General features: G+C 50.3%; 1 protein-coding gene across 11 annotated transcripts in view; it reads left to right on the top strand.

Moving 5' to 3' along the window:
- The window catches only part of LOC118235548 (ecto-NOX disulfide-thiol exchanger 2-like), a 176,798-nt gene that overhangs the window by 150,946 nt on the left and 4,155 nt on the right, over positions 1 to 21,697 (top strand). For all 11 annotated transcript variants that reach the window (XM_035432985.1, XM_035432989.1, XM_035432988.1 and 8 more), the window contains 7 exons: positions 4,920 to 5,026; positions 8,937 to 9,051; positions 11,851 to 12,041; positions 13,488 to 13,628; positions 17,556 to 17,612; positions 18,397 to 18,502; positions 19,944 to 20,029. In XM_035432985.1, the coding sequence (XP_035288876.1) occupies positions 4,920 to 5,026; positions 8,937 to 9,051; positions 11,851 to 12,041; positions 13,488 to 13,628; positions 17,556 to 17,612; positions 18,397 to 18,502; positions 19,944 to 20,029 (803 nt within the window). The remainder of the gene's footprint in view (positions 1 to 4,919; positions 5,027 to 8,936; positions 9,052 to 11,850; positions 12,042 to 13,487; positions 13,629 to 17,555; positions 17,613 to 18,396; positions 18,503 to 19,943; positions 20,030 to 21,697) is intronic.

The raw sequence follows: 21,697 nt of genomic DNA, 5'->3' as shown, positions 1-21,697 counted from the left end.
CTAAGAGGGCGAAAGGTTTTCTCGGGGGTAAAGTGAGGTAAGTCCATAAGAAGTCTGACAGTCTTGGGCAGAATTGCATTAATGGCGACACAGGTGGAGTATCTGGTGCCACACTGGTAAGCGGACGGCAGACAGCACGACCGATCGCTGCAGGGTATTTAGCGGCTAACGGCGCGAGAAGCCCTGGCGCGTGTAAGTCAAGGAGCCGCGTGGCGTATCGCCGGCTAATTTGTCCCTCCAGCTTAGTTAAACACTGGCCAGCCGACCCGAAGGAGAAAATCTGCCAATCGAAGCAAAGTAAGTAACCCAGAGTAGGGGCCGAAGAGAACTGAAGGACGGGTGACTGACGACAGGTCGTTATGACGCAGCGAGCCACACAACACACCTCTGACAGACACGGCGTCCTATCGGAGCTTTAACAACCAGGAGAGGTCCTCCGCTTTCCTGTTTCAGTCTGGGGGTCTGAGGCAACCCACCTGTATAATGAACTGGCCGCAGACAGGAAGTGCAGTGGGAGAGCCGGTCTGCTGATCTAGGTGGAGGGCCATGGCTCAAGCATGCCTGGGACGTTCTGAACACCACATTCTAGCAGTGTCAGCGTAGTGACCAATCCCCTGCAGCCACACATACAACTACCACCGTCCACCAATCTCTCCCACCCTTACATTGAACCCAGGGGCTGATTTACAGACAAAATAATCAGCTGTAAACGTAAACAGTCCTTTCTTTGGTTTGGACAGAGTGCAGCTGGTAATGGATACTGTGATAGTGTTTCCATAATTTATTTTTATTGTTGTTTTTTGCTTTTTTTTTTTTGTTGTGAAAATATGACCGGCCATAAAAAAACATTTGAGAGATATCTTAAAGCAGGGATCATCAACTCTGGCCCTCGAATCCAAATCCAGCCCTGGTTTTCTTTTCTCCCAGGTAATTAGTGCTACTGATTGTCCAGACTGTCTTTACACCTGACTCCCAATCAAAGGGAGGGTGGAAAACCAGCAGTTCTCAGCCCTCGAGGACCGTGAGTTGCTGATCCCTGTATACTTAAAGGCTTGCACGACCAATTTGATTGAGGTTTAATAAGGCCTTCTAGAGCAATTAGGCTTTTTTGATTTTTGAATGGACAGATAATGAAAATGTGCTTTATCCACAATTTTTCTGTCTGTTGGAAAGCCTGGCCTGGAAAACCAGATGTAGAACCTGTCTCTGAATTAAATTTCTCTCTGCCCCCATCCAGCAAATCCGCCCGCTCGGAACTGTGACACGAATTCATATTCCCTTATTCAGGGCGCGCTTTAAAGCACCACAGTTTCTGAGGTGGATTTATTTCAGATTTCACAGCCTTGAAGCACTTGACTATATCCCGTTTTTTTTTTGAATTGGGAATGTGTTTCATCACTCTTGCGGAGTCCTGTGTCTTTATGAGAAAAGCGTCGCTCCGGAGTAAAAAAAGAAATAAAAATGAAGAAGTAGCAGCAGCGTCTGTTTAAAAGCCGCCGCCCCCACGGTCCCCACCAGGCTCCAGCCTTGGTGATGCTGCCAGTGTTAATAGTGTTTTTCCTGCTGATAAATGACCGTACAAACACACAAAAAAAAGAAACATAACGGTGATACAACAATAAAGATGTTTCCCCTGAGGGACTAATCCAGGAATAGTGGGGGGTGGTGGGGTGGGGGGAGCCTGGGAGAGCCGAACATCGCCATCGCCACGACCTCACACACACGCACGTATGCGTGTTGGTACACGCGTGTATGTGTGGGGCTTTTTTTTTTGCGTACGTGCATGTGCATACGCATGTGTTCGCGCTTGTGCCCACGCACATGAGCACGTGCTCCACCACACACACACGCGCACATACACTCGCACGCGCACACAGGCGCACACACACTTGCAGACAAACACGCAGGCACACCAACACGCACGCTAACTAGCATGTATACACACACAAATGCACACATGCTCATAAACACACACACGGACACATGTGCTCCACCCTTTCCCCTGCCTTCCACATCGATTACTTCCATCAAATTAAAGGGTGCTGAAGTAGCTATCGATCGCGTCTCGGCCCTCTCACCTCAGAGAGGGCTGGGAGACGGCAGGCCTTTTTTTCACTCCTGTGTTCTTCCAGCCCGAGGTTATTAAGAGAAATGATGCGGGCTGTCTCCCTCCGCTCCCTTTAAACACACAACACAGAGCGTCTGACGCGCTCGCACGCGATACAACCACCAAGCTCTCTCTTCCTGACATTTTAGCTTACTCTGGAGTTTGAGCTGTTTTCCTGACCAGAATATGGAAAGTCAGCCCCCCCCCCCACCCCCCAATGAGTTCTAACTTCTAGGATGAGTTCAACTCCTGGACAGAAAAAATGATGGTAAACTTTGTGCCTTTGAAGCTCGGTTACGCTGTGGGGAAATCGGAAGTAGAATGGCACCCTCTGAGACATGCCCAGCAGACCGAAGATGTCCAGGACGTTCCTGCTTCCAGCCCTCCACGGGGCGTCTGTTCCCTGTTTACCAGCCAATCACAGAGACTTAAACGGGTTTTTTGAGAGAACCTCTGGAGGAAAGCAATAATGGACTGCAGGCTATATAGAATTGTAAGACAAACCTTGCATGTGCTTAGTGTTTGATTGTGATAGTGTCTTTATCTGTACTGGGCTTTTCACACAGTGAGAAAGACCTATGAAAATAAATGACTCGGAGCAGCAGACACTGTGGAATGTGCAATTAGACATGATGCGGAGGTTAAAAAAGTTTCAATAAAAGTTGTAAATCAGAATAAGGTATGATTTACAGTGCCATAAAACATCAAGTAATTGAATACAATAACACATTCCATTACATTTAATGAAATGAAATGTTTTTGAGTGGGTGTGGGTGCTGCACTGTGGCAGATTTCTCCCCTCCCTTTATGGATGCCAGGGCACAGCTAACAACGCTGCTGAGTGTCATTTTTATGGAATTAATTTCTGCATTTTCGCTGGAGAAACGAAAGGCGGAGAACTTCAATGAGACTGAGAGTCTGTTATTTTTTTAAAATAGGAAGTAGACTAGAGAGCAATGAGAACTGAAGCACTGAGCCCCTGCTGTGTTGTCGTGGGGGATTGGCTAATTAATGCTTTGTTCTGGAGGGAGAGGAACCGCTCGAGAAGCCGTTAGCGAACCACCTGGCTGGATGCAAACGGAACAAACGACCCCCGTCTGACGCGCCTCGGGTCCCCGGGGGAACGCGCAACTGCCTCGCGTCCCGTCCACGCTCGGTCGCTGGGGTCAGAGGTCACTGTGAATTTAACCAACGCGTGTCGCCCAAACCCGGGGGTTTTGTTGTATGTGATCTTTTGTTTTGGCTCATCTTCCTATGTGGTTTTTTTTTTTAGCCTGGCCAGAACCAGGGTGAGCAGAGGTAAGAATGGTGCAATTATGCAGCGGAATTACTAATGAGGATGTTTTATTAGGACATATTATTCAGTGCAGAAACTGCGCTAAATTGCTATCGCATGCTGCTGACCTCAGTGGAATTAACCTAATTCGCATTTAGAAGCAGGAAGCCAAGGCGCCTATCAGAATCCTTTTCAAAGCATAGTGTATCATAATTAATCTTCTTCAAGCGTTATAATTAATCTCCTTCGGTTGCATGTTTTGGCAAATATTGAGCTTGCTTCCGCTTGGGAGCTGTATCTAATACACACATACAAATACAAAAATCTCCAGACCTGCTCTGTCGCACTGGCGTGTAAGGGCTGGGTGAGGAGCTCATCGTGATCTCTGACACTGCTGGAATGGATCAGAACCAGGTGCAATGCGCCATGGCCCAATGACCACACACCAACATCACTAAGTGAAGGGGTGGGTGGGAGGAGACCCTTAGAAAGAGGCAGTTCCTCAGCCACTGAAACAGTTTCCCTGCTAACGCGTAAGCACGTACACACACACGCACCCACATACACACGCACCCAATCACAGATTCCACTGGTGCCCGCGGATAAGCGGTTGGACGTGACTGTTGCGTGCTGTGTTCTGCTGAGGTGGGTCCGTCCTATCACGAGAGGAGGGTGCAGCCGTCTGTCGGAGGTGTGTTACCACTGCATGAAATTGGCGGCTTACGGCGAGGCCCACGCTCTTGCTCCGCGCAGGCGTTTCGCCATGCTCCACACAAGCGATATCGCACTCGGGGGGGGTGGGGGTATAATGCAACCAGTCTAATCCATCTTGTAGGAAGTAAATGAGCTGAACCGGTTACAAGCAAAATGTTAAATTCAGTGTGCTGGGAGACTGATAATTGCATTCCAAACACCCGATCTGTACGGGAGTGAGCACTGTCGGCAGTCGGGGGGAAGATAAGGTACAGGGAAATTCATTTTCAAGTGCGTGTGGTGGAATGTGATTGCTTTCCTTGTAAATCTCCCTCTCAGATCCCTCAAACACCCCCCACCTCCAACCCCCCAGAATGCACTGGGGACAGGGGCTTTCATGATGCAACTTGGTGATAGCATTCCCAAGAAGCGAAATGAAAGACAAAAGGGGGGCAAGAAATGAGCAGTCGGCGTCCCGACACGTCCCTCTGCAGTGTCGCTCTGGGGTGAGCGGGGGCGCTAACGCGGGGCGCTAGCGCGGGGCTCGCAGTAAGCCGTCTGTTTCCCATGCAGCGCGTCAGCACCAGCGCCGGGCCGCCATTTCGGGGGGCCGGCTGTCGCCCTCGAGACGGGACAAACCCCCCCGCCCCCCCCCCCGTCCCGCGCTCGACGCCGACGCACCGCCCCCCCTACCCCTCCCCACCCCCCCGCGCTGCAGCGGGGAGAAGCGAGCGTGACTGCCCTCCTGCCTGATTCCAATTTTTTACTCCTCTGCTCCCTCCCACTCGCCAACGTCTCTTCCCCCCTGGACGGTTCAAACTGGGCCCCCCGCATCCCCCCCAGTTGAGCAGATTGTGTCTGTATTCCACGCTGCTTCCAAACAAAAGGCATGGGACCATTTCTCCAAAGCCCAGCGCAAGAACCTGGACGTGTGGCGCAAGCAAGCAGAGGTGGGTCTCTTTCAGTTGCTCCCCCCCTTCCGACTTTTCCCCCCCTCCAAGTTTCTCTTCATTTGTACAGTAAGAGTCTCCTTCTGCACATCATTCTGTTTGTTCTGCTTCCAACACCTTCCTCTGAACTACCCCCCCATCCCCCTTCCTTCCCCCCAACAACCTCCTCTTCCCTTCTCCTGACCTCCCCCCTCCTCACCTGTCTTCTCTGGAGTTCATCGTCTCTCTCGCCTCAACAGAACATTTGTTTTGTGGTGGAGCAAGGGGTTGGTAACACTCAGGGGAGTGCAGTGAGCAGGTGCTAATCACCCGGGACTGCATGTTCTCCTGTAGAAGGTAAACTCGTCTAATGGGGTTCTCAAAGATGCCAATAGAAAAAGGTCACTGAAACTGGTAATTGGTAAATGTGTTAGCCATGTAGCAAAACAAGAAACTTGTTGATCGCACTGCATGCTTCCCAAAGCCACAGCCAGGTTAACACTTAGCAGTCCTCTTTAATGGGGACCCATTATAGGATCTGATCAGTCAAATTTTAAGCTGCCGCAGTTCATCAAAACTCTGGGTCATCCATCTTGAGAGAGAGAATTGGATTCATTTAACAGGTCTCTACCCACAGGCTGCATTGGTTGACTTCTTTCATTGCTCATTGTTGACACCATCAGTCATTTCTTCTTTTTTTGCCTTTTTTCCCAGTCAGGGGCGTTGAATGCCTGATTATTATGGCTGTCAGTGAGTATAATTGGGTACAAGCCTCTCAGGGCTGCGTGGGTAAATATGATCTTTTGTGTTTAAAGAAGTGCCTAATCTCGATTTGATACACAGGTAAAGCACAGTTTTGCAGAATGTTATAGGGTCAGGAGTGTTTATTTAACAGGTTGGGTACAAAGGTAGCAATCACTCTGCATCGCCGCCGATGTCATCAGCCCGCTGCTGAAGGGTGAGAGACATGTCTGAAGTGTTGCCTTGCCTGTGTCCTTTCCAAAGTGATACTCAAACACGTTAGCGCATGATTCTGCGTATTTTATGCAGGAAGAAGGTCAAAGCGTTGCCATATTTTGGTAAAAATATAATATTTTTAAGAACCCAGGTGAATTGGTGTAAAAATCAGATTTTGAAATGTTCTGCGTTTTGTTCCATGGACTAGCGCGACCCCTGTCAATGTCCATGGCACTGTTGCTACAGATAGCGTGTCTCTTAGATCTGCGGTTGGGCACGGCACACTTGAATTGTATGGCGTTGGTCTATGCCACAGGGACGTGGGGCCTTGGCAGGGAGAAGGCTCTGTGATATTTAAGTGTGACTAGGCCCCAGGAAGGCGCTCTGAAAATCAAACGTAGAAGCTCCCTCCAATTTTAATGGGTTTTGCGCATTTCAAATACAAAGGTAAGCTCAGATTTTGGATCCTTCCATCTCTAAAAGTTTAATTGGCCTTTTGTCAGTGCCGATATTCAGAATGTATTTTTTTTTTCCCAGCAGCCCCATGGGGGTGATTTCCTGTGTTTTCACGGAGGTCATTTTCAGAACGGCGCGACTCGTGGCAGTTTTACACGAGCGGGCGAGAGGGGCCGGCGCCCTGACTTCAGATCATCGCCGGCGCAGTCCCAGCTTCAGTCCGCGAGTGGCGGCCCGTCGCGACGCTCGTTACCGCAGCCGCTGTCTGGTGGACGTTACTGAATATCATTCCCGCTGAAGAGCGCGCCGCGTCCTCCAGAGAGAGGGGCGGGTCGTACGCCGCTCTTTCGGCCCCGCTGACCGCGCGACGACAGACGTTCCTGTCCTCGGGATCGCCTTCGCGCTGATCCGTGTTACGCGGGATCGCCCGCGCAGCTGCCCATATAAGGGCAGAGCTTGATTAACACTCGGTGCCGCGGCAGCCAGTAGAGCCGCGTGCGTAACCTCTGGATTAAAGAGAAACCCGTGGCTCTGGGCTGTAGCAGTTATTGAACCCCAGGGTCCTCCCTCAGCCCGGTCGTTTAATTTAAAGAGTCTTTTGATTTAAATGGTATTTCTGTTTCGTGCGATGTTCGTTCCCACCGCAGTTACCAAGGGAATTTTGAAAAAAGGAGTCCGCTCTGCATTTCGTAACTTTTAAGTGCTCAAAACCCCCTCTGTCGCTGCAGCAAGCGGACACCCCCTTGGTTTTTCCTTTTCCTGTTTTGTACTGAAAGGGACTAAACATGTCTGTCCCCCATGACATTGACTGCAAAAAGGGTCCCCTTAGCAAGGAACATGGCTAAGATCTGTGGCAGAAACAACAGAATAAGAAGGGGGGACTGTCACGGCGGGCTGAGCTCGGCTGTAGGCCGAGTTTCGGAAGATGGGGCGGGATCAGAACGGTGCTCGCGGGACGAGCTGCTCTGGGCGTCCTCGGTTCTTCAGCCCATCCCTCGTGCCTGTTTGGGACCTGGGGGTCGTGACCCCAGCGCCCATGCAGTTCAGTCGCCAGCCCTCTCAAGGTGATGGGGGTTTCAGAGCTGCAGTGAACTGTGTTTACATAAGGTAAGGTAGTGTAGCGGTATGACATTGCTTGTGTCAGACCATGTTTTTTCAGTGTTTCAGTGAAGTCTATCGGTAAACAGGAGGCTAGACTCCTAGGTAAGTCTGGTTTGGCCGCCCCGCGTGTTGGCTTTGGCTGCGGTAAGTAATGGTTGTAGAGCTCGGACTCGGTGTCTCCCCCCTGTGGGCAAAATAGGCTGGCGGAGACCCACCGGGAGTTCTTGTCCTGAACGACATGCCCGAGGTTGCAGAGGCCACACCCCGTTTCGGAAGGTCTAAAGCCAGCCTTAAAGAGACTGCCCACGCCCCTGCTGCGGCGGCTTTGGCGCTGGGATTTATCTCCCCCACCAGCAGATGGCTCTGTTTGTTTTTCGCACTACCTGCTTGGACCCCGAGGCACGGGCAGGAGATCACGTGTCGCGCGGCGCCGGACAGATGGCTGTGTTTGCACGCTGTTTTTTTTTTTTTTCCCCCGTGTTGCCGGGGAGCGCCCGCTCTCGGCAAACACTCGCTAACCGCCGCGCGTTCGCCGTGCCAACCCGGCCCTCCGGATTCCGTGCCTAGCGCAGCGGGGCCTGGCATCTGTTGCCATCTGCACGGGCCCCCCGGGGTCGCCCCCAACGCGGCGCTTCCGCGGGGCGAAGCCCGCTGCGTTCGGCCGTACGGGCGACCGTCGGGAGACGAAGCCCATAACTGCAGCAAACCCACCGTAACGTCAGGTCAGCGGTCTGTGAGCAGACAGACAGAACCAGCTTCCAGTCGTCTCCCTGACCTTACCTTTTCAGCACAGGGTTTCTGGAGCTGCTGCTCCATTACCCAACGGCAAAAGGGCTTTGCAGCTCTCTTTTAGATGTTCCATGGATTGTGAATGATGTGAATTATCATACGCTAGCACAAGGGTGCTCAACTCCGGTCCTGGAAGGTTAGTCTGCGCACTGGTTTTTGTTCCAACCAATTGTTTTAGATTTCTGAAAGCTCTATAAACAACTCTATAAACTACACTGGTTCACTCCTGTACTTGAACACAGTAAAGCCTGTAGGATAAACTTGCAGTCTGTGACTTTAGCTGGTGCAAATGTCAAGATTTGATTGAGCTAATTAAATAACTGAGCAGAAGCTGGCACTAAATCATGAAATGTTGTTGTGCACCGCTGCGCTAGACATACGCCCTTTAACTTTTGCTTGCATTAAATGCAAAGGTTTATTTTTTTAAGCACAAACACAAATTGGGCATTTCCCAATGACTGCGAAGAACAAATGAACAATTTAATTTACCTGCACTGAATCCAGGCCAAACTGTGGGAAAGTTTGAGACCTAACATTAGGCTGTTAAAGTGTACAAGATTAATGCTAAATCTTAAGCCGTCCCCTCTGCTCTCCCCCCTCCCTCCCCCCACCCCTCCTTCTCTGGCAGGAAATCCGCAACATCCACAACGAGGAGCTGATGGGCATCCGCAGAGAGGAAGAGATGGAGATGTCGGACGACGACATGGAGGACATTTCGGAGGGCAAGGACTCTGAGGACTCAGGTACTGCGGCACGAAAAAAAAAGACTGGTCCCGCCTGGAGGGGGGGGGGGGGAGTGGGGGTGTGCTGGCAGACGCCGCAGTGCGGTCCGATCCAAAAGGAGGCGTCGGTCCTGCATTATCGGAACCTTAAACCCGGCCCGCTCCTGGGACGCGTCCCGCAAAGTCTCAAGGGGTGCTTCTTGAATGAGCCATCAAACTCCCTAAACAGATATGTTTGTAATTAGGTGGATTTATGAGGTCTGACTCTGGCTCTGATTGCGTGCGCCCATAAAGCAGGGGACCTGGAAGAGAACGGAGGCTGATTTGTTCTGTCTTCAGAACGGTCCAGATAAGTCAATGGCAAGCACCTGCAGAGACAGTTTAATTGCCTCCCGCTCCGGTGTTTTCACCGGCCGAGCCGAAGGCACCTTCCTCCTCCTCCTCCTCCTCCTCCCCCTCCTCCGCCCGCTCGCTCGTACGAGGCGGCGGCTCGGAGCCCCGGAGCTGATCTGACGGCCCCTCGGTCTCCCGCCTCACGCTGCAGGGGCACGCGGTGCCATCTGCATTGGGCTTAATGGAGCTCACCCAATGGGTCTCCTCCCTGATGGTACAAAGTCAAAGCAATTTGGAAGGTTTCAGGCCCCCCCCCCCCCCCTCGCCTGTTGCCAGTGCTGCCGCACGTCTGACCGCGGAACATTTCCGCTGTAGCACGGGTCATGGCGCCGGTCACGCCCCTTGCGGAAGGTCCGTTAGGAACCAGCGAACAGCCCGGGTGAGTGGCTCACTCTGAGAGGATAAAATGAATTGCCGCACACCGGCCATGCCCGGCTGGCAAAATGGATTCGTGCGGGCGGTCAAATGCGTCTCGGGGGGGTGGGGGGGGGGGGGGGGGGTTTGCGTGGAAGCCCCTGAATAAGGGTGCAGACATTTCCGCGCACCTAAACACATACACACATGTACAAACATGCACACGCACTGCTAGGTACAGAGTAACGTGCCTCGCTGGACTCCGGAAAGGTCGTAGGAGCTGTGTCTCCGGTGCAGATGGGACGGCTGGACGTCGTATCTACCCCCCCAGCCGCCCCCCCACCTCAAACACGTCACCGTGCCCCTTAAACGGCGAGCGCCCCCCGTCACCGTGCTCGGCCTTGCTTTCAGTGTTCCGCACGCGCCCTCGCTAACGTGACATTGCGTCTCATTGATATGCAGATGGCATGCAGATGCATTCGTACGTTTACCGGGTCTTCGTCTTCGCGCGAGCTCGTTTTTCGCTCCCGTCTATTAAAAGGAAGGGGATAATGATCACGTTCGGGCCGCTGTCAGCCGTTTTGAAGGGAAGACGGAGAGAGGCGACGGGGTCGACTGTAAAGGAGGCGCCGCTCCGCAACCTTATATTTACCCTGACAGGTGCGTTCCGAAAGGTTTGCCCCTGGAGAGCCTGGGAGTGCAGACGAGGCCCGCTTTGTAATGTTGTCAGATTTCCTTCTTATCATGTTTTACCCTAACACCAGCCCACGCAGCCCAGACATGGAAAACATCTACTGCTCAGCTAGAGGAGGACACCTGCTCTCCTTGGCTTTCTTTACACCTTCTTGAAAGCCAATTAATGACAGCGGGGCAGCTCCTCCTGACAATTGATACGCCGCAGCGGACAAACGGAGCGTGTTTCTTCTCCCCCCCCCCCCCCCCCCCCCCCCGCCCCTCACCCGTCTGGATCGTTGAGCCGCCGTGGTCGATATAACAACCTGCCACGTCGCCGACGGCAACAGACGAGGCTTCTATGAGCTATTCCTCCTGCCCCGTACACCCCCCCCCCACCCCACCACCCTTCAGCCAAGACAATGAGATACGTCTCCTTGCGTTCATGACCGCGGTTAAACCGCTCGTAACCCTTCACGCGCCTGTGCAAGGAGGACACCCTCTTAAGACGACGGTGCCTGGAGCACCTTGTAAGACTCCCCACGTGTGACTGAAGAGCTCGGCTCTGATGTCACCTGCTCTGTCACTCACTTCGTACACCCTATTACCCACCTCCCCTCTATTGACACCGACTTTTAGATCAGACCCGGCCGAGGAGCCCTTGTCACGTTTACAGGAGCATTATAATAGATAATGATTTCTAATGCGTTTCTAATGAAATTTATGCCTGGAAACATTAACGGAGGTTTCCAGTGGCCCTGCTTTTGTAATGCGCTTCAATGCAAATGGGTCCCTAATTTAACATCTCCCCTTCTCCCGCACTGCAAAGGTCCCCGTTCCATAAATTTAATTACGGCTTGGCAATAACGCACACGGCACATTAAGCCGATGTGAACTGAAGTTTTAACTGTGTTTTATTTAATCTGTGCTAATCGGTGTGATTACCTGCATGTATGAATGGCTTAAATGTGCGGATAAATAACTGCTCAGTGCTGAAGTTTTGATTTTATTTTTCTTCACCCTCTTCCTCCGTTCTCTTATTATTTCACTTACCCTCTCTCTCCCTCTCGTCCCCTCTCTCTTCCACCCTCTCCCTCCCACACTCTCTCTCCTCCCCTCCCTTTCCCCCTCATTCCTCTCTCTCTCCCCCCTCTCCCTCATTCCTCTCTCTCTTTCTCCCCCCTCCCTCTCTCTCTCTCCCCCTCTCTGTCCATCCCTCCCTCCCTCGCTATCCATCCTTCCCTCCCTCTCTCTCTCTGTCTCTCTCTCTCCCTCTCTCTATCCATCCTTCCCTCCCTCTCTCTCTCGCTCTCCCTCTCTCTCTCTCTGTCTCTCTCTATCCATCCCTCCCTGTCTCTGTCTCTCACTCTGCACCCCCCCCCCCCTTGTTTTGGGGCGCAGGCCCGGCGGCGCAGGCGGAGGCCCTGAAGGAGGAGAACGACAGCCTGCGCTGCCAGCTGGACGCGTACAGGAACGAGGTGGAGCTGCTGAAGCAGGAGCAGGGCAAGGCGCAGCCGCAGCGCAGCGAGGAGGACGCCACGCGCCAGCAGCAGCTCAGCTTCCTGCAGCAGGCCCTGCAGGGCATGCAGAAGGTGCGGGGGAGGCCGCCGCCCCGGGAGCCATTTTTTCCCGCGACCGAACGCCGTGCGCCGTAAACGGCGAAGCCAATCTGCGAGTTTTTCCGAAACGCTGCGCGCGAAATGGGCGAGCTTCAGCGGCGCCGGCGGGAAGTGTTTTACAGGGAACCCACGGCCCATTTCCCCTTCGCACAGAGCCAGGAGACGGCCCCCAGCGGCCCAGCCGGGCGCGACCTGCCGGCCTCATTACCCCGCCCCGAGGAGGCGCGCGCCGTGAGTAATGAGGCCGTGACGCGAGCGAACCGGAGATAGGGCGAGAAAAGAGAGAGAGAGAAAGGGGAGAAAGCCCGGGCTCTTGGGCGCGTCGGCGGTTGAATAAGGCTTCCCCCCGCCGGACGCGGTCACGCGCGCGGTCGCGTGCTGAAGTAACGAGCGCGTCTGCTCCTCTCACGCTTCCCAGATTAGATGAGACCGTTTTGTCCTGCTCTGCGTGGTCATGGTCTTCTTGCTGATTGGGAGGCTCCTGTTCTTTTTGTTAGCTCGCTCTAATTCCAATTTTCTATCTCCGGCATGAGCCATTTATACCTTTGCTCCTGGCGAAAGCTTCCTTTCTTTCATTCTTTCTTTCTTTCTGTCTAGCTTTGTGAGAAATCCTTTTCGGTGAGGACATGCTAGAGCTATTCATGGGACACGCGGCTTTGTGAAAAAAAAAAAAAAAAAAACTAAAGGATACGTAGCCGGATCCCATCACCTGCGGCTCATATCATCTCCTCGCCCCTCTGTTTGATTGTAGCAGATGCGGAGCTGAGGCCCAGACGGCCGCTGTGTGATGAACAGGTGCTGGGAGAGACGCGCACAATCCTCACCACCAGTATCGAATAAAGAATACGAGGGCCTCCAACTCGCATCTTATGAATTTCGGGACGCCGGCCCCCTCTGAGATTAGAAAAGCATATGAAAGCAAAGTTCTTTGTTTTTTTTCCCCTCCCCACTTTTCATAAAGCCTTATCTATCGAGAACGATATCAGCTGCTCTGGTGGAAAAAGAAAGAACAAAGAAAGAAGCCTGTTATGTGGATAGGTGGGAGATATGAGGGAGATATGGGAGAGATATGGGGGAGGATGGTTTATTACACTTGGGGGCCTCGGTGGTGAATATCTGGGCCCAGTTGTGGTCCTAGACTAGAAATATGGAGAGTCCTCAGAATCTGGTACTTAGGCACTTCCTGTCTGTTAGCTGAGAACCTGGTAATTAGGGAATTCCTGTCTGTTTGGTCAGAATCTGGTGCATAGACACTTCCTGTCTATCTGTTCATAATCTGAGGCTTGGACACTTCATGTCAGTTTGCTCAGAATTTGGTTCTTAGGCACTTCCTCTCTGTTTGCTCAAAATCTGGTGCTTATGCACTTCTTGTCTGTTTGCTCAGAATCTGGGCCATAATCACTTCCTGTCTGTTCGCAGCAACTGCTGAAGATCCGAGAGGAGCTGAAGCAGCGGGAGGCGGAGCTGGAGAAGAGCTCCGAAGAGAAGCAGCAGCTGGAGACCCAAGTGCAGAGCCTGCAGGAGAGAGCGCTGGCCTTTCCCCCGACACAGCCGCCCCAGGTCAGAGTCACACATCCGCCCCTGCTGAGGGCCAGACGTCCTCACACTGTCCCGCTCCACCGCCCAAACATCTGTCACGGTGCCCTTCTACCTCTGACTCACCCACCTCGGGTCTGTGCCAAGCGCCCTCACTCTCTGAAAATTCAGTAGGTTGGTCACAGAAGGTGGAAACTACTGTCTTTGTAAGGGACCATCTGTTTCCAACCTCTGGGGTACAAAATCATTTTGAACAGAGGGCATTCAGCACTCTGAAATGTTCGTGACTTTAGAAGTGGTGTGAATACCAATTAGAAGAACAGTGACTGGAATATCTTGTGGTAGCCTCCTACAGTAGAATTAGCTAAGAATCAAGCTCCAGTAGTACCTGGGATCTCATTAGATCGTTAATCAATTCTGTTCTGAGGCATCTTTCATTATGATGAATCTTTTTTTCAGTTACCTGAAGTCACCATTTTTTAAATGAAAAATATGACAAATTTTTGTTTGATGCTTACATTTTTGCAGCAGTGATAATTTGTAGTTTGATGCTTTATATTATATTTTCATTTTTATTTACATCTGTTTACATCCGTTGAATTGACCACTAACTGAATTTCACTTGGTACATATGCAGGGAATCATTATCAGTGCAGTAGCCTCTCTCCTGCGAATCGTTCAGCTAACCAGTAACCTGACTTTCGCTTTTATTGTTCTTGCTTCTCACAGCCCTCCCCAGCAGGTCTAGCAAATAGCTTCCCCACTTTCTCTTGCTGTACACGCACACACACACACACACACACACACACACACACACACACTCACTCACACACACGCGCACACACACAATATCTCTCTCTCCCACTTTCTCTCAAGTGTGCATGCGTACACACGCACACACACACACACACACACGCATGCAACCACACACACGCATCCTCTGTGGCAGGTTTGAGTGAGAGGGAGGGCTGCCGCCACTTAATGGATGGCAGGTTCACCCAAGTCATTATTTTTGAATTACGTGGGCGAGCGGTGCTCCCAGCCACATAGCAGGCCAGCCAGGCTGGGAAATGACGGCTCCGAAACTGAGCCAGCATCTGTGCGCCACGTTTGTGCCTTCTGAGAGCCTGAAATAAACACCTATCCCGTAAAAGCGCTTTTTACTGCGCACGCTCACAGTTTCAGGGCTGACTTTTATAAGAGCTGCGCCCGGCATTACACCAGGGGTGTGCATTTAGGCCAGTGTCCGTTTATGGATCCATTGCTTTTAATTATTTAAATGGGCTACTCATTTGTTTCACGGCATTCTCGCAAACTTTTTTGATAAGCTTGTAGAAGAAGGTCTTGTGTCCCTATATAAAATGTTTTACTGCTGTCTAATGGACAGTTAAACCAGCATTGGTGTTTATAGCTAATGAGATAATTGACCCAGGATAGCTGGTGGCATTCCTCTACAGCCCCGTTGGCACAAGTCACAGAACACTCATCAACGCCTCCTTCACACTGCGGTCCCATAATCCAAATGGTAGTCAGATAAAATGCTATTATCTCGCAGAAACTGTCTGCCAGGGAGACGGGGTCTACATTAATAAGTCTGGCTTGGTGAAAAGGCTCTTGGGGAGAAATGTGGATGACCCATATCTGATTTGCACTCTAATTAAAATGAAATTAACTTAAAATGAGTTTCAGTCATTGAAAAATATTTGAAAAATATAACATCAGATATTAAGGGCTTTGCCACGTCAAACAATTGTTTCATTTTCTTTTCTTTTTTTTTTTGTATTGAGATTACCTTTTTCCTCCCAGCTTATTAGTGATAGTTCATTTTGTGTTTTGTTTTAAAACATTATTCCTATTTTTGTGTATGTTTTCACTTTAACAGTGTGCATATGTAGTGCAGTGTTACAGAGAATATGATTTGAATATTTGATACGATGTGTTGAATTTTATACGAAAATTTCCTGTGAAGTTTATCTGCATAATAATACCAAGTATTAATTAACCCTCCTGGTGTAAAAAGTAAGGCAATGAATCACAAAAATAACAGTTTTAAGTGAAATGTCTGCATTTGCCCAAAGCCTCAAAAGACAGGAAATTTAGCCTAATTGATCAGCCCTAACGCTAACAACGGCAACATAATTTAGCATTAGGACTGATCAGTTAAATTCCCTGTCTTTTCAGGCTTTGTCGAACACAAACATTTCAACTTTTTTGTGATTAATATAACATTTAGGTCTGTGTGACGAAGGAGAGGATGTATGTCTGAGTGTGGTGACTGGGACCCCAACAAAAAATTTGCACCAGGGCCCACATCAGGATATATACAGAATTGTGAATGAACACTGCGGAATTAATCTGTTTAAAGGCAGTACAACCTCTGGAAACAGCATTGTTGTACAGACTGCCTTTTCTGAATTACTCGAAACGAATTTAACGCAAGAAAATACGTTTCGGGTAAAAATAAAATAAAATAAAGTTTGTTCAGCAATGCTATTATTATACTGAAATATCCTTTCAGTTCCAGTGTATGTTTTTGAACCAGACAGTTTTTATGTGCGATAGAGGATAATTTTGGTACTTGCCGAAGTTTCTGACAAACGGCCAACATCGCAGTGGTGAGTAAAAGGGATTTCGGGCATTGAAGTTTATTTCCGGAAATGGGCTCTCTTCCAGCCAGACACTGTTTAAAAATGGGTCTTTAATAAAAGGCCAAGCGGAAACCCCCATAATGTGCCGTACAAGCTCGAGTTTAGTTTCCTTCAGTCTCCTATAAACAAACAGAGCCCGCGCGTGACTACGATGTGAGAATTCCCCCTCGCCATCCATCCGAAAAAACTTTCGTTTAGTTATACATTACCATGCCGTTTCCCCAGCAACGTCGGCGGCTGCCGCAGAATGGATTAGTTTTTCGCTCGGTGCGAGGAAAAATTAGTCTCGCAGTTCGGTTTCGTATTCAGAATAAATGAATGTGACTTGTTTGGACGGGAATCAGATGGCTCGCACAGGCAAGCAGAAGACCGACGGTGCCAATTTGCCGTCTTAACTCGCAAACCCATCTAACGCAAAGCCGTCTGTTTCCTGTGGGTACGGATGTTCCTCTCGGTTTGACATATTTATATTTCCAGGCCTTATGGTCGGATGATGCTTTATTATTTCAAATCAATAGAGTGGCAAATTGTAAATCCTTTACTTAATGATGGTTGGCTTTGATGAAATTTACACAACAAAATGAACTTTGTCACAATGTATCAAGAATCTGTTTTAAATATATAAATGAAAGCTACAGTGCACGTTTAAATAGCAGAGTGTAAGGATGCAATTAAGTTCTGTTAGGATGTAATTAATTATGCAGCGATTTAGTGAGGAATTGCAGTGTCTGTGTTGTTCTATAGCTGTTCATTCTCATCCTCTGCTTTATTTTGAGGCTCCCCTGCTATCATTTTTAAACTCTGTCGCTGGTATTCTCATTAAAATAAAACATTGTTATTTAAATGCTTTCAGAACTCCTTCATCTACTGCCCACTTGTTGAACTTTATCTCATTCCAACAGAAGGTTCAAAATAGTTTTAAAAGCATTGATTGATGGATTGTTTTTTGGCATGACAGTGCGTGGCGGTAGACTGCAATTTACTTCCTAGCCAATCTCCAGAAGGTGCCATTGTCTCAACAGCAGTGAATATAGGTTGCTGACAATTTTATACCATTTGGTCTGTCGAATGCATTGGTCGGGCTTCAGGTCTGCACAACCACATTTATATCTAATGGCAGCAGCTCGTGAATCAAGTTGTTTTTCATTACAGTTAGAAAGGATGGAAAACTTTTCAACAGCAGAGTTCGTGTGTGTGTGCCTGTGTGTGTCTGTGTCTGTGTGCGTGTGCATGTGCATCCGTGGGTATGCCCACATGCATGATGTCACGTCTCACTCACTGCTTTCCTAATTTTTTCCTTCAGCTGGAGTCAGCAGAGCAGGATGACGGAGGCATGGAGGAGAGCACCACTCAAGCCAGCGTAAGTTCGGGCGGAGGAGGCCCCGAGTCGCCCTTTCTCCCCGCAGCACCCCTCCCCTCCCCCCCCCCAACCCTCTCTCAGCTCTTTGTGTCAGGCCAGTGCTGCAGAGTAAGATGAACTCACACAGGCACGCTCGGGCTCGGAAATCAAGCCCCCGCCGCCTGACGTGCTGGGGCAGCGGCGGGTGCGGGGGCAGAGGTGGAGGTGTCAGCTGTGGACAGGTGCCCTTGAACCCGCGCAGCCTGCTACGCAGCGTGAGCCTCCAGGACCCCCTGCTGGCTTGTCAAGAGGCAGTGGCAAACAACCGCTTGATCATTAGCGCCGCTAGCAGTCATGCTCCTTCAGATCTTCGGTTTCCTCCCTTTTTCGCGGAGGCGAGAGGGATTGCCGAAGGCTCTCTCTCGTTTCTCTTTCCTGCCCTCTCTCCTCATTTGCTCTCATCAGTGCTCGGTCTGTTCTGAGCGCTAACGATTTGGCCGCGCACGTCTTTCCCCGCTCCTCAGCATATTCTCAGCTCTCCAGATGATATCTTTACGTGAGCGCGGAGCAGGTAGAAATGAGGCCTATCAGCCAGGTGTGAAGTGTACTCAGTCACCAGGTTTGCCGTAATGAATGTTGAATGCAACCTTTTTTCCACCCACATGTAAACATGCTGATGCTTGAGGAGAGTTTTATATTGACAGTCCTGTCACTGCGGATGTATTTGCGCTTTCTGGTTTAGTAAAACTTAAAGCATCTCCAGACTGAGCTGGGCACATGTGGACTAAAGCCTGTTGTTGTGCAGGAATCGGCCGCACCGACGGTGCTGTCCTGCACGCAGGAGAAGGAGAGTCCCCCAGAGGTGGCCCCCACCAGCCCCATCCAGTCAGAAAGAGAGGCCTTGCTTGTGGGTAAGTGGAGGGAGGGGGCCTTTGAGGGGAGTAGAGACATGCAACAGGGAAGCGAGTTTGTCAGTAGAACAGGTGTTTTATTGCTGCAGGAAAGATAGCATCCAGAATCTATGTCTCTCTCCAGCTTCATCATTTTATTAGCCTTTCCGTAAGAGCACACAGTTGTCTTCATTCCATTATTTCTTATCCTCTCCACGCTGTTTCACATATGCTAATTGCCTGGCAAAAGGAGCCCTTTGTCACCTCGGCTCCTTAATGACCGCGCGCCGGCTGCCTGTCGATGTTCCCCCGACCGCTGCCTGGCTCGGTTCCACACCCCGCGTTCCGGGAACAGGTCCCGCAGCTCCGCCATTCGTCTTCCTGCCCGCGAGGAGAGCCGGGCCCGTTAAATCCAAGACCGCACGGGTCCCGGGGTCGAGGAACGTCGACAAGGCGCGGGCGACAGACTGCAGGCCTCGCGGGGGGGGGGGAACAAACGCGTGCGCGCGGACGCCATACTGCCGCAGTCTGTTTTTGAAAAGTGTGAGTTTCTGGGGTGTGGGCTGATTACATGCCAGAGTGTAGTGATTAGCTGAGAGACGGTTAGGTAGCTAATGGGCTGCTTCTCTGCAGCTCACCAGCTCTGATACTTCAAGGAGAGGAGACTGGCACTCGGTTAGGCCGCGCCTTCCGTCAGACGTACTTAGCGAGACCTCTCAAAGGTGCTGGAACCCAAAGAGAGGCACCTAGCGAGCGCTCGGACTCGCACGCTAAGAAACGGGCCTCGTTCCTCACGTCCATTCGGCTGGCAAATCGAAGTGAATTTTGTGAACAAAACACGCAAGTTCCCGTTACAAATGGCCGTCCCCTGGACTAGACTCTACGGAGATGCGAGGGCAGAGTGCCTAAGAAGCTAGCCCCACGGCAAGACGCGCCCCGCCCCTGCCTAAAAGCTCAGCATATTTGTTTTAATAAGCTGGAGAGGAGGCATGAGGACTTACAGGGAATGAGGAGTAATTAAGCACTCCTTTTAATGGGCTGGATCTGAGGAGGTGAGCACATTATCCGGTAATGACAACTGGTTCAGGAAACTTCAGACACCACTGACTTTTTTTTTTCTGCCTGGCTTGATTGGACCCCAGAATTCATTAATTCAAGCCCTCCATTGATTTGTTAGTCCATAATTACGAGAGGACTTCAGAGTTTCTGCGTCAAGAGCAGCTTGTAATTATCTGGATCGGAGTAAACGAACAACAGGGAACCGCGAGCACTCTGTAATTGTACTATAAATATATTTCCCTATTATGTGTATTTCCATATGCTGTATGGGGAGGTTTGTTCTGTATTATGATCTGCATCAGAAATGAGTCCAGGAACATGCTGGTGCTTAAAGGGGAATGTAAATTGTTTTCTTGTATGTGCTTGCGTGGATTAACTCAGTTTTCGCCGTTTCCCTCCTCAGGAATCATCTCCACCTTCCTCCACGTCCACCCGTTCGGAGCCAGCATCGAGTACATCTGCTCCTACTTACAGTGCATGGACACTAAGGTACAGCTGTCTGCTCGACCTGAGCTCAGAGGCCTCACACAGTCAACTAACACCCACCGCACATGCATGGCCTGTGGCATCGGTGTACACCACTGGGTCTCGCAGCAAATGTAGGAGCAGAGCTGTTATCTTGATGCTGTAGCTCCTCGTCATGCCTCCTAGTTTGACTTACCACAACTTTCTGACCGAGCCTATGCTTTCTGTGTGAACTGGACTTAATGCGTTCATGGCTATGGATATCTGTTACATAGTTACATAATGAGTATTGCACCTTGATGGACCTGTGTTTTGTAGTTGTTCCAGCGACCTTCGGTCGCTTTGGATAAATGCATATGTGGAATAAATAATGTAATGTAAAACTGTTTCTCGTTCCGCCCGACTGGAGAAAGTAGCGTAACGTCAACATCCACGCCCTCCTCGTCCTTGTGCTTTTTGAAGCAGGAGGAGTGCAGTTTTTGTGCTGCCGTGTTGTACAAATTTGAGGCAGAGGCTGCGCAGGAGGAAAAAGTGAGGGCCCTTATATGGTTATGATGTTCAGGCAGGTCCAGGTCATCCACTATTTGTGTGAGATACTGGCCACTTCCAAGTGAGGCGCAATGACTAGGCAGTGACACAAACTGTCCCTGATTGGTTCACAGAATATTAAGATAAACAATAACAAACACTATAACTAAACAAATAGGCACATGGGGAGTCTTAGACGACAAAAAACATGTTGTGACTACATGTTATTGTGGGAAAAATTACTGACTTTGTATTTCGACCGCATTGGTACTATTGACTTGACGCAGGTGGAAGTCCTGTACTGGAGCCAACCGCACTAGCGCTAGTGAGCATCGTCTCTCACCTAGACCAGCAAGTGAGCTTCAAAAACAAATAGCAGTCTTGGCCCCTTGGCCACTCCCCGTCATTAGCGCTGTGATTATCCTGCTCTCAAACATCCTCAGAGAGATGCCCTTCAATGTTCACAACGCCCAACCGCTGAACTGTGGCGTTCAGTACAAGCCTCCAGCCAGCGGTGCGTTTAATTTCCCGCGGCACTCTTGACACATTAGTGAAGGAGCAATACCCTGGTCCTGATGTGAGATTTTAATTAGGCTTGAGAAGATGCTGTGCTCAGTCGTCCCTCATGGGTCAGATATGGGACCGCTTTGCTGTATCCCAGTGATGCCGATCTCTTTGCCTAGCCTTACACAACCAAAGACCCTTTTCAGTGTTGAGTGGAGAGTGGCAAAGCCCATCAACATGCGAGTTCACCCCCCGCACCACCACCACTCGGAAGCACACTAATGGATGGCTAATTGAAATTGTGCCACTGAAGACCAGGCTGACTCACTCACACAGCCAGTGAATAAAACATGATGGTGTATTTTTGTCGGGCAGTCAGTGGTTCTTTGTGATCTCCTCTGAACCTCCGAAACAGAGCACAGTGCCAGGAAGCCACCTCAGACAGTTATTAAATTCACCACAAACAACCTCACAACGGCGATTTTATTCCATGAGCCCCAGTAACGTTTTTACTCATTGGCAGTTAATAGAGCATATAACAACTGCTTTCACATCTGTAGCCCACATTAGCCCACTCATTCTTTGTTTTGTCCAAGACCCAAGACCTTATACACTGCCAAATTTATGATGCTTGCACCTTTAAACTGGTCTCCACCCCAT

This window comes from Anguilla anguilla, chromosome 9, assembly GCF_013347855.1.
Source record: "Anguilla anguilla isolate fAngAng1 chromosome 9, fAngAng1.pri, whole genome shotgun sequence".
Lineage (NCBI taxonomy): Eukaryota > Metazoa > Chordata > Actinopteri > Anguilliformes > Anguillidae > Anguilla > Anguilla anguilla.
The sequence above is the reverse complement of the archived record's forward strand: the minus strand, read 5'-3'. Positions and strand labels throughout refer to the sequence as shown.